Genomic DNA, 14,779 nt, shown 5'->3' with positions numbered 1-14,779 from the left:
ACAAAGACCTAATGGAAAGGACAGTACACACTAGTTGTTATCCTGGGAAAGAGCATTTCAGGCAGAGGAAAGAATAAATGCAAAAGCCTTTAGGGGGAGTATTTCTGATATGCCCAAGAACACTAAAGCAGAAGTGACTGGAGCAGAATGAGCCAGGGAATGGAGAATAGTAGAAAATGAGGGCAGAAAGGTGGCCAAATCACAGAAGCTTTTGAGACCTCTGGATGGACTTTAGCTTTTACTCTAAATGAAATGTGAAATGGAAGTGATATGACCTGACCTAAAGGATTGTTCAGGCATTTGCCTAGTTACTAATGAGGAAAAACATCTCTTAGTGTTTCCTCATGTGAAATGCCTGTTCATGTATTTTGACTTATGTAGTATTTGTGTTCCTGAGTCATAGGAGTTCATATATTCTGTATTGGTCTCTATCAGTCATATATCTTCTACTTTGTGATTTTGTCTTTTATTCTTTATAGTATCTTTTGAAGACCAAAAAAGGTATAGTCAAATTTATTAACCTTGTCTCTTTATTCTTTTATACCTCTGGTTCATATAATTTAATTATAATCCTTGGGTTAGGGCACTCTCATTGGTCCAGCATGGCCCGCCTATCTATCTATCTATCTATCTATTTATTTATTTATTTTTAACAGTAAGTGAATCCACTACAAAAGCTAGGGTCATGTAGTAACTTACATTTATCCTTTTGATCTCCCCTACTTCTCCATGTCTATTATAACCATCATCCACATCTTGGTATTCAATCCTTGGCTTTCCATTGTATACATTTCCATCTCATTCGTAAGTATTCCTAAGAAGTGTGAGTGCATAAAAAGGCATAAGGTACTAATATATGCTACAAACTGAATGAATCTTGAAAATATGCTAAGTAAAAGAAGCCAATCACAAAAGACTACATATTTTATATGCAATATCCAGAATAAGAAACTATAGAGAAAGGAAGTAGATTAGTGGTTGCAGGAGGAGAGGGAGTATTTAAGAGTGTCCTGCTGCGGAGAAATAGAGTGTCTTTTTGAGGGGATGAAAATGTTCTAAAATTGACTAGTGATGGTTGCACATACTTGTGAGTATATTAAAAAACTATTGAATTATATAAATGGGTGAATTATATGGTATATTAAATACTATCTCACTAAAGCTGTTAATGTTAACATTGAGGGGAGGAGTGTGGATTTGTTGTAGATACTTAAAAATCTTTGGGGATTTTTTTTCATTCAACATCACATTCCTAAGATTTATCTCTGTTTTGTGTAGCTGTAGCTCATTTGAGTATATATACCACAGTTTATATATCCATTCTCCTGTTGGATACATATTTGGGATGTTCTTTACTATGGTGAAACATGCTGTTATAAACATTTCTGTGCATCTTCTAGTACATGTTTAAGTTTTTCTGGGTATTTATCAAAGAGTGTAATTGCTGGGTCATAAGGTGTGTGAATGTTCACGGTTATAAGATCAAATACTAAATTCTTTTGTGCTGGTATTAAGTTTATACTCCTACCAGCATGCTTGATTGCACTTCTCTTCTCACAAATGCAATTGAATATCTCTTCATGTATTTTTTGGACATATATGTTTCCTCCTCAGTGAAATACTCATAAATGTCTTTTGGCCATTTTTCTGTTACATTGTTTGTGCTTTTTCTGCTGACTTTTCATTCTTGATTTATTTTTCATAACAGTCCTTTGTCTTTTATAGGATTTTTGATAACAGTCCTTTGTCCCTCTTCAATATGAAACTCTTCCCCAGCCTCAACCCTTTGCCACACACTCTCTTGGAGGTTTATCTAATGAATAAAAGTTCTTGATTTTAATATTGCTAAGTCAGTCATTATAGTTAATGGTTTCTGTGTTTCATCTAAGTAATCCTTTTCTATACAGATGAGACTGATATTCATCTTTATTTTCTACTAAAGGTAGAAAATTTTGATGTGTTTGACATTTAAGTCCTTGATTCATCAGGAATTGATGTTTTATATGATATAAGGTAGACATCCAGTTTCATCTTCTTCTACATGGATTTTTTTAAATGTTTATTTTTGAGAGAGTGTGAGTGGGGGAGGGGCAGTGAGAGAGAGAGAGAGAGAGAGAGAGAGGGGGGACAGAGGATCTGGAGCAGGCTGCACACTGACATCAGTGAGCCAGCTGCAGGGCTCAAACCCACAAACCATGAGATCATGACCTGAGCTGAAGGTGGACGCTCAACCAATTGAAGGTGGGCTCTCAACTAACTGAGCCCCTACATAGAGTTTTTTTTTTATCCTGTTCCATTTATTAGGTAATCTCTCCTTTTCCCCAATAATCTGACCTATCACCTCTGTCATGTATCAGAGTTTCAAAACTGCATGGATCTTGTCTATATTGAATATATTCTGCATAAACAAAACAAACAAAACTGCCTGGATCTATTGCTGGGCTCTCTGTTTTATTAGTTAATCGGTCTATCCCTGGACTAGTACCACACTTCTTAACCTGGATAAAGAGTACAAATGACCCCCATATATACCCTGCCCCCCCTAGAACAATTGGTTGAAGGCTCTTTGAAGAAAGCAAACTCCAACAACAACAACAAACCACTTGCGAGTACTGAAGTTTGCAGTATTTTCAGGGCAGAGCCAAAATTCAGTTAAAGCAAGATGATGAAGAAAATGTTCAGAGATATAATAATTGAGTTTTTACTGTTAATGCACTGTTAATTCCAGAGATTTAGTGGTAGAGAGTGGAGGGAAGAAGAGATAGTAGCAGAAAAGTAGATGTATAGTTAACTTCTGAGATTAAGAACATGGGAGATTAGGGGGGACCTGATGATTAGGGGCTTTTTGGGGTGACCAAAAATAGGGATAAAAAGCACAGAGATTATTCCTGGTGGGTTCAAGGCGGATTTTGGTGGTGAGGCTGTGAGTATTGAAGATTAGGGAAGGAGGGGTATCTACTTCTGTTGCCATGGATGCACCAAGGTAGTCCCCCCACTTAACCCCATTCTGGGGAGAGGCAAATTTACTGTGTATCACAAGACTCCCCCTTGACTCCTGTTGGCAATTACAGGTGAGGAAGCCAGTATAACTAAAGAACACACCATCTTAATTCCATGTCCCAGGGGCCCACTTCTGAACCCTGCTAGGAAAGGGTTGCCTTTCTCCACAGTGCTATCTTTTGTCCCTGGCTTTTAAGATACTTTAGTGTTCTAGGGTTTCATTTTGGTTTATCTAGATCGTATTTTTGCTTGGTAGCTTTAATCTTGTGTAGAGTTAACAGGATACCCACAGTCTTGAAGATTATTATCTTTCATCGGTTCTGAAAACTTCTCAGTCATTTTCTCTTAAAATATTGTGTTTTCCTCATGTTCTCTATTTTTTCCTTACGGAAATCCCATTTGATATGTGTGGTACCTTCTCATTCTATCTCTGATAACTCACATGTTCCATACTTTTGAACCTATGAAGCATGCTGGGTAATTGCTTCAGTTTGTCTTTCAGTTCATTCATTTTGTTTCTTTACCTCTGTATAGGCTGCTGTTTAACTTGGCTGTTGACTTTATTATTTCAGTTATATGTTTCATTTGAGGAAGTTTTGTTTCCAAATCTGTCTCATATTTTTGATAATCTTATCTTTTAATTTTCTCTTTTGTTTTTTTTAATGTGCTGATTTCTTATTCTGTATCTGATAATTCCAAAATCTCTAGCTGTTATAGATCTGGCTTTTGTATTATTTTGTTTCTGCAGACTCTGGCTCATATTGGCTTTTTATTGTGATCTCATTGTTCTGGGATCCATCTTTACCCATGGGAATTCTCAGAGGCCTGGGTCAAAAGTACTTCTTCAGAGAGTGCTTTAGAAAGTATTTGCCAGACGCCTAAGGGCGCTTCCATTCCAAGACCAATTGAAACCAAATTTTTGGTTTGAGGTATTTGGGGCCACACAGATAGTGTGAATTCTAGCCACAAACCCATGGATTTGTAGGCTTGTGGTTATAAATTCTCTGGGGAAAAAAACATGTTTTTACTTCCCTTGTTCTGCTCGAAGCCAAAGCCCAAAAAGGCATGTATTCATTCCCTCTAAATTTTTGGAGGAGGGGCAGCACCCACTGAAGGTACCCTTAAGGATCCTGGCTTCAAGGTAGTGGTCTCTGATAGGAACTTCCACCATAATCAGACACTGAACATTGCCTCTTGCCTCCTTGGCTAACAGCCCATTAAAACCCAAGATCCATGCTAGACCATAACAGATGGATGTATGTCCCCAAGGGAAAGTCCTTGCTTCTGAGCTAGTATAACGTTTCTGTTTGAGCTTTCTTATTGTGACTAGACTCCAAAAAACCCCCTTTGTTTCCTTACATCTTAGCCCTTCTTAAAAGTTATGTATTAACTTTCTACCTTGTCTGTAAACATTACATGTAAAAAATAAGGGTAGAATAAACAGTTGTCATTCCTCTTTGCCATAAATTAAATAGCAAAATGGCTTCATCAGAGTTAGCCAGAATTTTATTCTGTTATTATTAGGACAGCTTGTTATTATATACATTGTGATTACAAACTACTTGAAAGGGGAAAAAAAACCAAAAAATAAAGTACAGACAAATACAGAAAACAATAGCTCCCTAATGAGGCCCAAATGTCTTGTATTTGAAGTCACCTTTTTAAGAACATTCAATTCTAAGAAGCGAGGACAGCTTGGTTCATAATAAATTGAAAATACTTATAAATGGAAGGCATCACTCTTAAGGGAGAGTAAAAGATTCAGAAGAGCTTAGAGTATAAGCTCAAATTCAAGGCAAATGTAAAACAGTTGCTACCCACTGATAGTTTTTAGACATTCAGCAACAACAAAAAAATTAACATGTATTCATTCAGTACATACTTTTTAGGTATTTTCTATGGATACCTCATTGAATGCTTTGGGAGATACAGAATTAAATGTTATGGGAGAAGCCATTTCCAGTCTAAGTAGTTTATCTATACCCTTTTATCCTTATTATCTTTATTATGTTGTTTCCACATAGTAAGTATAACCATATTGTAACAGTATTAAGTGTGTACAAGGAGCATTTGTATCAGTTCTATCTGATTGCTAATTCTTACTGTTTACTATTGTTCCGTGAACTAGTTATTTTACTTTTTAGTTTCACGCATTGTTGCCCTCTATCTATAGGTTGGGAACAAATTTGACTTGTTTATCCTTTCATTTGTACTTTTCTTTTAACAGACATTAGGTGTCTGTTTAGGTCCTCCACTAGCCACCAGGGTACTCTTGCGAGGCCAGGGGGGAAACAAGCTATGGTCTCTATCTTCACGAGGCTTGCAAGCTAGTAAAGGAGGCAGCCATTAATAATAATTTTAAAAATCACACAAGTATGCAGTTGCAACTGTGATAAATGGTATAGAATAAAAGAATATAGTACTGTAAGAATTTAAGAAAGAGGATTTACAGAAGTTAAAAAAAAAATTATGAACCAGATTCTGAACATGTTCTAAACAATTTCTTGTTCTGAACAAGTCTTAAACCAAGTTCAAAACATATCAAGTATTTACCTTTCTTATTTCAAAGGTTGATAGTTTGACTTATCCAGTATGCTTTAAGGATACCTAAGTACATAATGACTTGATTATTGTGGAGAAAAAAATACCACCGAGAAGATCCTCATTACTCACATGGACCAAGTATTCCTGTGACTTCTATTATATAAGTAAATGTGTTCTTCCCTCTGCCTACCCCATTGAGGATAACTGGCCCATTTGAACAGATACCTTTGATTTCAGTGTTCTTCAGGAGATGGCTGGTGGTTTTCCTCTAAAACCCTTATACATAGAATGAATTCCAAGTTGGGAGTTCTCTCTGATGGTGGTGGTGGTGGTAGTTAGTTACATTTTAAAAACTGCTTTTGGAATTACAACCCTGAATAAATATTGAGTCATTAAATGTTCATAAGTATTCTCAATGGATCCTAAGTCCTCACTTAAATAAAAAGTGCCAGTTTCAGCCTATATCAGAAATCTTAAAATATGCATTTTGTTTTTATAAACAAAACCAACTATACTACCTACTTGAGTTAAGTTATTCATGTCCTGCCCCTTGAAGACTTCAAATATTTCAAATGAGTAAGGTCAGGAGAAACATATAGTCTTGTTTTAGTGGATTTTAAAAACATATTTGAAAGTATTTTTGTATATATGCAAACTACCAAAATAATTTTGAATGGATTGTACTTAAATTATTGTCATAATTGAATCATCTGTGGCTGGCTTTGAAAGAGTTTTTTACCCCTTATTTGTAGGATTATTGAGTTATTTTTAACTAATTCAGCAGTCCTTGGCTATACACTTAAACTTTTTAAAAACAAATTTGTGCAAAACTAAAAACAGTTATAATGAAGTTGTTTTTTAGTCACATAGTGGCTTCTCTCAAATGAGGCTAAAACTGTCTGAAGAATGTTCTTGTGCATATGCCAAGAGGCTTCTGGGATGGACATATTTTTAAGAACCAGAGCATAAACAACTGTGATCTGTGGCAAGAGATATAAATGACCTCATGATGACAATGAGAACAAAGCATTTTTAAGTTATCATGGTGTTGTGTTCATTCACTGCAATGTGTTTGTCATTCTACTTAATACACATTTGGTGTATTAAGTGAGAGCCAGGCAAAAAAATTACAGACTGTATTGAACTGAAGATAACTATTTCTTTGTTGTTATAAACCAACTAAATACCAGAAAAAAGTTTAAAATATTTTCTGAGAATAATATTTCATGAATTTTCTACAACTATAAGTCCTTAAACACACATACCCAGACCACTTTGGGATAAAGGCCATTTATTTATATCCTAAAGTTTTGATTCATTTTCTGTTGGAGAGAATATGTTCCAAACTTACAAGATCAAACAGTTGGCTTGAAATAAGAATTCCTTCTTCAAGACAGATCAATTAAGTGTTTATTAAGTACTTACTATGTGTCTGGCACTATGTTAAATATTATGGAATACAAAAGAAGGTGACTTTAGCTGCCTTTGGTTTAGTTGGAAGAAAACTCTAAAGTAAAATGTTATATAATCAAGTACCAAATAAAATAATATATAACTTCTCTGATACAAGTAATGAAATAGCCCTTCTTTTCAGAAATGACTTCTAATCATTGTTTAGAACAGTGGTTCTCAACTAGAGGTAATTTTGCTCCCAAGAAGACATTTGGCAATATCTGGAGACATTTTTATTTTCATGACTGAGGCTATTGGCATCTACTGGATAATGCAGAGATATTGATAAACATCCTTACAACTACAGGATAGTTCCTCACAACAAAGAATTATCTGGTCCAACATGACAGTAGTGCTGAAGTGAGGAATCCTGCTATAGAACCTACAAATGTCACAGTGCTAATAAGTTTTGAAGTTATGGGAGCTGGCCTCCTGTTTTCCCGTAGACCTCTACTGCACCTGTAAATGTTCTTTGCCTGAGACCCTTAGATCCTTATATAGAAATGACCTTTGAGTATCCATAAGCCCCTGAATGCTGTATGCAAGTGTTTCCAGTACAGTGTTTCAGAGAGAGATTCTATATCTTATCAAATTCTCAAGGTACCCATGTTCCAAAGAATGTTAAGACCCTACATGTATAGTAGAAGTTCATAGTGATTAAGACACATCAAAACAATGTCCTAGTTACTTAAAAGAGACAATGGTACGGAACTTTCCTCAGCATCATTCTAAGCATCACGTTAAGCTTCAGGGATCAAAATTAAACAATACTTTTTGGTGAAAAAAAAGTCTCTAAATATATCAATTTAATATTTTGGAATAATAAAATCTTTCTTAGTGTTTGAAGAAATTATACTATAATACCTTAAGATTATTTAAACATCTTATTTAATAATACAATACTGTGCATGTAGAATTAGACTGGACTGATTGCATGCTAACCCACAGGCATAATATATAAACCTACTATTTTATTATTTGAAATCAACGTCTTTTGTCAGGATTTGTTGCTTTCTCCCAAATGAGGGTCCCAATTTACATTTCCTTAGTGCTGTGTATCTGTTGATTCAGAGATCTGGGCATCATTTTATACAGTTCACATTTCTCTTACAAATGGTTAAGTAAAGTGAATTGTATTTTTCTCATAAGAAACATCTTTGAATTGAGAGTTGTGGTTCTGATTTGGCATGCAATAAATCAGAGATCTTACCAACAGTATCTCATAAAAACAAATCTACATAACCTTGAGTATGCATATAATTTAATACTTTTCTAAGTCATAGAAATTTGGAGATTAAGTCTTGGCTTAAAAGCCAAGGAAGGGACCTTAGAGATCATCTATTCCAGCTGTTTCAGGCTGTTCTTTGAGGCACAAGACCCAGAACACTACTTTTAGTTGTTATGTATTTGGACTTCTACCAGATATTTTCTTTGAGGGGGAAAAAAAAGGTGTATGTGGGTGGGAGGGTTGCATGCTTCTGATCTAGACCAACCGCTCTTTGCAGATAAAGAAACTGAGACCCAAAGCTTTTGATTTTATTCATCCACTATATACATTTCTTTTCTCTGGGTCAGACCAGCATTTTATATGTATCTGGCCATGGTATAGAGGATAGCCAGGCAGTTACAGTCATGTAGCTTCCTAGCTGTACGTTCTTAGGCAAGTTGCTGAATGTTCTTAGTCTCAGTATACTTACCAGGAAAAAAAAAAAAAAGAATTGTTATATCCTTAGGATTGTTTTCACCTTAGAATTTAGAAAATATCTGGGAAGATGATCTGGATTGACCGTGACTCTCTTAAAAAGCATTTTGAATCATTCTGCTAATATTTTTCTGAAATGAATATTGTGTCATCTAAATATTGAAGCTGCCTCCTCCCCAAATTGAACCATGATGTCCAGAAAATACTGTGAAGTAAAACAAACATCTTTATTATCAAAGGTGACAGCACCAATAATCACATTTCCTTTACTTTGGCAGTAGTGAGGGTCTTCATGGATGGTAGGTCAGCCTCAGCGCTTTTTCTTCCCCACTTTCACTCCTGTCCAGATATTACATAAGCCTTGTAGAAACACAAGTTAGGTACTGCAGAATATAAGAAATAGAGATGAAGTATTTAGAGATGAAGTACAAGAGCAAATGACAACATTGAAAGAGGTAAACCATACAAAGTGGAATCAGAACTTGGTGGTCCTTTTGATCTTAAGGATGTATTTCACAGAGTAGTTGAGAGATTATGAGAACTCTTTCCTCCTGGCCTATTTCAACAAGGATTGCCTTACTAATCAATTTTTGATAGTCACCTATAGTTACCAGAGAATGCAGTCTTTTTATTTGGGCAACAGAGCAATTAGATATAATTATGTTAAAGACCACTTACCATTTGCTATTAAAAGTGAATGATTAGTTGTATCCTGAGAAGATTTTGTTCCAGGATTTTTCTTAGAGTCTCAAAGCAATTTAAGTATAGAGAAATAAAATTTAAACCTAAATAAACGATTTTTCTTTAGTGGTTTGACTGCATATCAACTTGCTGGGTTTGCTTATTTATTTTGGTTTGGTTAAGTTTATTATTGTTTGTTATTAGGAAATAGCATTGATATGATTTGATCCTATATTACTCTGATTTTGGAGTTACATAATTCAGTATTGTATTTTATTTTGTTACTCTGTTAAATATCTGTAAGTGATCTTTTTGGTAAATTATATTTTCAACTGAATGAAGATAATAACATTTTATTTTTTTATTTTATTTTTTTTAAAATATATACTTTTATTTTACCTAAGGACGAGGGAAGCTTCTTTTTGTAGAATATAGAACTATATCCAGCTAATGTATGAAAAGGGACAGCATAGAATTTAAAATAAGATAATAACATTTTAAACTGAACTCTATTTGTGTTTTTTCTTAGGTCTGAAAGAAAGTGCAGAAGAGATGGTGAGAAACAAATTGGAAGGAAAAGATAAACTGACCCCTTGGGAACAATTTTTAGAGAAAAAGAAAGAGAAGAAAAGACTGAAAAAGAAACAAAAGGTATCAATGATAATTTTGGGCAAATATTTATTGAACAACAATCATGTATCAGAAGATAGCAGAAGATATCAGAAGATAGATAGCTAACCACTCACTAGAGTAGGCCATGTTATCACAATTTTAAGAAAGAGGAAAGGGAAAACCCAATAGCTTAAGTGTTTTCTGCAAAGCTACATAATGAGGTACAAATCCTAATAAAAGCCCAGAGCCACTTTAACTACTGTGCTCTAGTATTTTACATTTACATGCTACCTAAATAAACAGCTTAATTGATACCTAGATATAAAACAGTTTGGTTCTGTTTCTATTTTTGAGAAAGAAATATGCATACAGATTCTTCTACTTGAGGATATATACACATAGAAATTTTTAACATGCATGAATTTTTTTCTACATTTGTGTTTCTCAACCTGAATTTTTCATTTTTCAGTATTAATCATATGAATCTTTTAACATCTTGTCATTAAATCCCTTTAATTAAGCCTATTTCCTCTGTGCTAATATGTTGTCTTGAAAAATCTGATTGGACTCCCATTATTTGGGGATAATATCTTTTCCACAGAGTCCTTAGTAACAGCAGAGACCACTTAATGGTTTTTGCTGCTAAAAATGCTCTGTCACTGAAATGTAGCATTCTAGCAGTACAGTTATTGCCTTAAGATAATATCAGTAATCACAGAATTTTGCAACTTTAGTAATCTTAAACGATTAGTTCTAGTCCAATCTTGATGCTTTATAGTTGTTGGAAATTAAGTGATTCATCTCCAGATACACAGCTTATTAATGGCCAAGCTGAGACCAGAATCCAGATCTCTCACTCCAGTGTCCTTTCCACTATACCGTATTCTCTAAATATACTACATAAGCTTGTGCTTTTGATGCAGCTGTGACTTTCAGTGCTTGTGAAGATGGAACGCTGCAAAATTGAATGATGCACTGGAGGGATTTTTAATACTCCTCTATTTAGTCAGTGTTTCTGGAAATAGATAATACAATGAGGATAAAGGGTAAAAGCCCTGTCCCCCCTCTTCCTTAGAACTTCTTTTAAAACTAAGCAGGAAGTAAAATATCTTCTAAATAGAATAATTTCACAAGTTATTAAGCCATCTGTGTACTGTAAAACTTACAACTGGGTCTTTTTGGGTCAATAAAGTAGTCTCTTGTTTCTGAGATCTTTAGTAGCTATTCTCTTTTATTTTCATTTGCTGGGCACTTTGAGCTTATCTTGTGCTTTTACTCTTTCCCTTCATTGGGCTAAGCCTGGACTCATTACTACCACTAGAAATATGTTTGTTGAGCGCCAGTTTGTTCTAGGCTCAGTGCTCTGTACTGGATCACTGCTGGATTCCACAGATCCCTTCCACCCACAGGTTCTCGTATACAGAGGAGTTTCAAGAATTTCCTTCATATTAAAAATATTTTGCCCCTTTTCCTCACTGTGGCTTCCATTTTGACATTGAAAAATTATTACTGAAGAAATGAATACATGTTTATATGCAATAATTGATGCAGCTAAAGTTTAGATCTAAAATCAGTGACGTGAGTAGATACGTAGTTATTCTATAATCTTTGTTAGAAAAATTTATTACTACTGAATCTATTTTAAGAGTTTGGTAAACAAAATTCATAGAAGCTCTTGCTCTTAAAAGGATATTAATATCAAAATGAATACTTTTTAGGGCTTGGTGGGTCTTCTTCAGCATGGAAGATAATATTTAACAGTATGTATTCTGAATATTTTTGTTAAAATGACTCACTTTTTAGATTCTTGGAAATAATCTCAATCTGGTTTTTCCGACCTCAGTTCACATGTCCTATTTATTATATAGGTTTGATTTTTTATTTAAGTATTCTAATTTAGTAGACAGTCTGTTCAAATTTGATTAGGAAAAATATTAACCAACACATTTGCTTAAAAATAGCCAAAGAGTTTTCAAGGGTGGATTATAGATAAAACAAAATAATTGTTAAAATTGGGTGATGAAAACAGGGGCTTCATTAAGCTGTCCTTACTGCTTTTGCATATGTTTTAATTTTCATAATAAAAAAAATCACTTTCTTGGGGCACCTGGGTGGCTCAGTCGGTTGAGCATCCGACTTCGGCTCAGGTCGTGATCTCACAGCTCGTGAGTTTGAGCCCTGCGTCGGGCTCTGTGCCGACAGCTCAGAGCCTGGAGCCTGCTTCGGATTCTGTGTCTGCCTCTCTCTCTGCCCCTAACTCACTCGCATTCTGTCTCTGTCTCTCTCAAAAATAAATAAACATTAAAAAAAAATAAATTTTAAAAAATCACTTTCTTTAACCAGCAAATAAATTGTTATAAATAATTATTTACATGATAATCCACAATGTATAACTTCAAGCTGTTGATAGTCACTGCCATTTCTCAATTTTGTGAGAGATAAGGCCACATCTTTTCACTGATCACCCACATAAAAGTGTTCTTCTCTTTTGAATGTCTGTATCATTTCATTTTTGCTTCTTCTAGCACTTCCTATCTTGAACTGCTATTACTAATATATGTGTCTGTTTACATGTCTAGCTTTTTTTTTATAGATTGTAAAATTTTTATTCATTTTAATTTTTTTAAATGTATTTATTTTTGAGAGTGTGAGTTGGGGAGGGACAGAGAGAGAGAGACAATCCCAAGCAGGCTCTTCACTGTCAGCACAGAGCTGAACACAGGGCTTGAACTCACAAACCATGAGATCATGACCTGAGCCAAAATCAGGAGTTGGACACTTAATCAACTGAGCCACCCAGGCACCAGATTATAATTTTTTTAAAGACAGAAACCATGTATCTGATAACTTTCACTTTTCCCAACAACCCTACATAGCTTTATGCATTTATTAAATATTCCATAAATATTTATTTTTATCCATAAATATTTGTTGAAGAAACAAAAGAATGATCAGATAGGAGTTATTTTACAAATTAATTTTAAAAACTGGTTTCATTCTAGATTGTACTGTTTGATTTAAAAGAAATAAGATGTTGGGGCGCCTGGGTGGCTCAGTCGGTGGGTGTTCAACTTCATTCAGCTCAGGTCATGGTCTTGTAGTTTGTGGGTTCGAGCCCTGTGTTGGGCTCTGTGCTGACAGCTCAGAGCCTGGAACCTGCTTCAGATTCTGTGTCTCCCTCTCTCTCTCCGCTCCTCCCCCACTCACACTCTGTCTCTCTCAAAAATAAATAAACATTAAAAAAATAAAATTTAAAAAAAATAAAAGAAATGAGATGTGATATATATATTTACGGATATATGTATATACACAAAGTGGAATATTAGTGATCAAAAAGAATGAAATCTTGCCATTTGCAACAACATGGATAGAATTAGAGTGTATTGCGCTAAGTGAAATAAGTCAGAAGACAAATATCATATGATTTCACTCATGAGAAATTTAAGAAACACAGCAGATGAACATAGGGGAAGGGAAAGACAAGATAAAAACAGAAAGGGAGGCAAACCATAAAAAACTTAAATACAGAGAACAAACTGAGGGTTGCTGGAGGGGTTGCTGTGGGGGGATAGGCTAACTGGGTTGATGGGCATTAAGGAGGGCACTTTTTTGGATGAACACTGGGTGTTATATGTAAGTGATTAATTACTAAATTTTACTCTTGAAACCAGTACTACACTATAGGTTAACTAACTTGAATTTAAATTAAAAAAAAAAAAATAGGGTACTTACATAAAAAAAGAAAAAGAAATGATAGGATTTTTCTTCATGGTCTTTGTAATAAACTGTATGTATTTTTATATTCACCTTAAGGCTCTTGCTGAAGAGGTCAGTGAAGATGAACTTCCCTCTGATGTTGATCTGAATGACCCATACTTTGCCGAAGAAATTACAAAAATAGGTAAGCCAGCCCATATTTGAGTTTTTAATTGGAATTTAAAGAAAGGTGACATGGGTAGAAGCAGTGTAAACTACTCATTCTCTTAAAATTCCTAGAATTTGTGTACCTCTTTTAGTGGCTTATAAGCAAGGTCTGTCCTTTGGGGTATAAACATCTATCCAGTTACAAAGGGTCAGCATACAAATAATTTCATTATAGGAGGCTTTGGTGATGTGATTTATTTAATGATTTACTAGGGATCCCTTTTTTGGAAATATCCTTGTAGACAGATTGACTATAAAAAGATGAGGGGAAAGGAAGTGATCTTCTTGTGTGCTTACACTGCTTTTCTATGACATATCTCTAGGTCTTTACAAAGACTGAAAAAGTGAAAGTGTGAAATAAATTTGTTTATGTGGATGTGTGTATAAATTTCTTAGAATTTTTACATGGTGTTGTAGCATGAAAGCTTTTCTGCTCAAATATACAAAAACATGTATGTTTCATTTATCCATTTTTACATTTATCCTGCTTCATCATTGTAGATGAAAGCCAGCTTCCTCCCCTTTTACCTTGGATCCCAGAACTATCTGGTATTTGATTTCCTGTATCCAAGGAGCTTTGTTTCCATCATATATGCACTGCTCATTCTTTCCCTAATGCTTTCATTCTTACCTTTTGGTTATGTGTAAATGTGTGTGGTAAGGTTCAGCCCATACATACACAAGTCAGTACAGAGACTACAATAAGCATTTTCCATTTGTTCTCATGCATTTTGCCTTTTTCCTGATCAGAATACCACACACATGAACTCCAAAAGGCTTACTCCTGGAGCAACTCCAAGCTGGCATTGTAAAGAGAAGGATTTTATGAAGTTTCCCTGCTTCTTGTCCCTGGTGACTAGTGGG

General features: G+C 34.8%; 1 protein-coding gene across 2 annotated transcripts in view; it reads left to right on the top strand.

Annotated features, from left to right (window-relative positions):
* Positions 1-14,779, top strand: part of ESF1 (ESF1 nucleolar pre-rRNA processing protein homolog) — a 65,608-nt gene that overhangs the window by 39,504 nt on the left and 11,325 nt on the right. For both annotated transcript variants that reach the window (XM_015079635.3, XM_015079634.3), the window contains exons 10-11: positions 9,909-10,030; positions 13,805-13,892. In XM_015079635.3, the coding sequence (XP_014935121.2) occupies positions 9,909-10,030; positions 13,805-13,892 (210 nt within the window). The remainder of the gene's footprint in view (positions 1-9,908; positions 10,031-13,804; positions 13,893-14,779) is intronic.

The sequence above is a fragment of the Acinonyx jubatus genome, chromosome A3 (genome assembly GCF_027475565.1).
Source record: "Acinonyx jubatus isolate Ajub_Pintada_27869175 chromosome A3, VMU_Ajub_asm_v1.0, whole genome shotgun sequence".
In the NCBI taxonomy this organism is placed as follows: domain Eukaryota; kingdom Metazoa; phylum Chordata; class Mammalia; order Carnivora; family Felidae; genus Acinonyx; species Acinonyx jubatus.
This window is presented reverse-complemented; position numbering and strand designations above follow the sequence as displayed.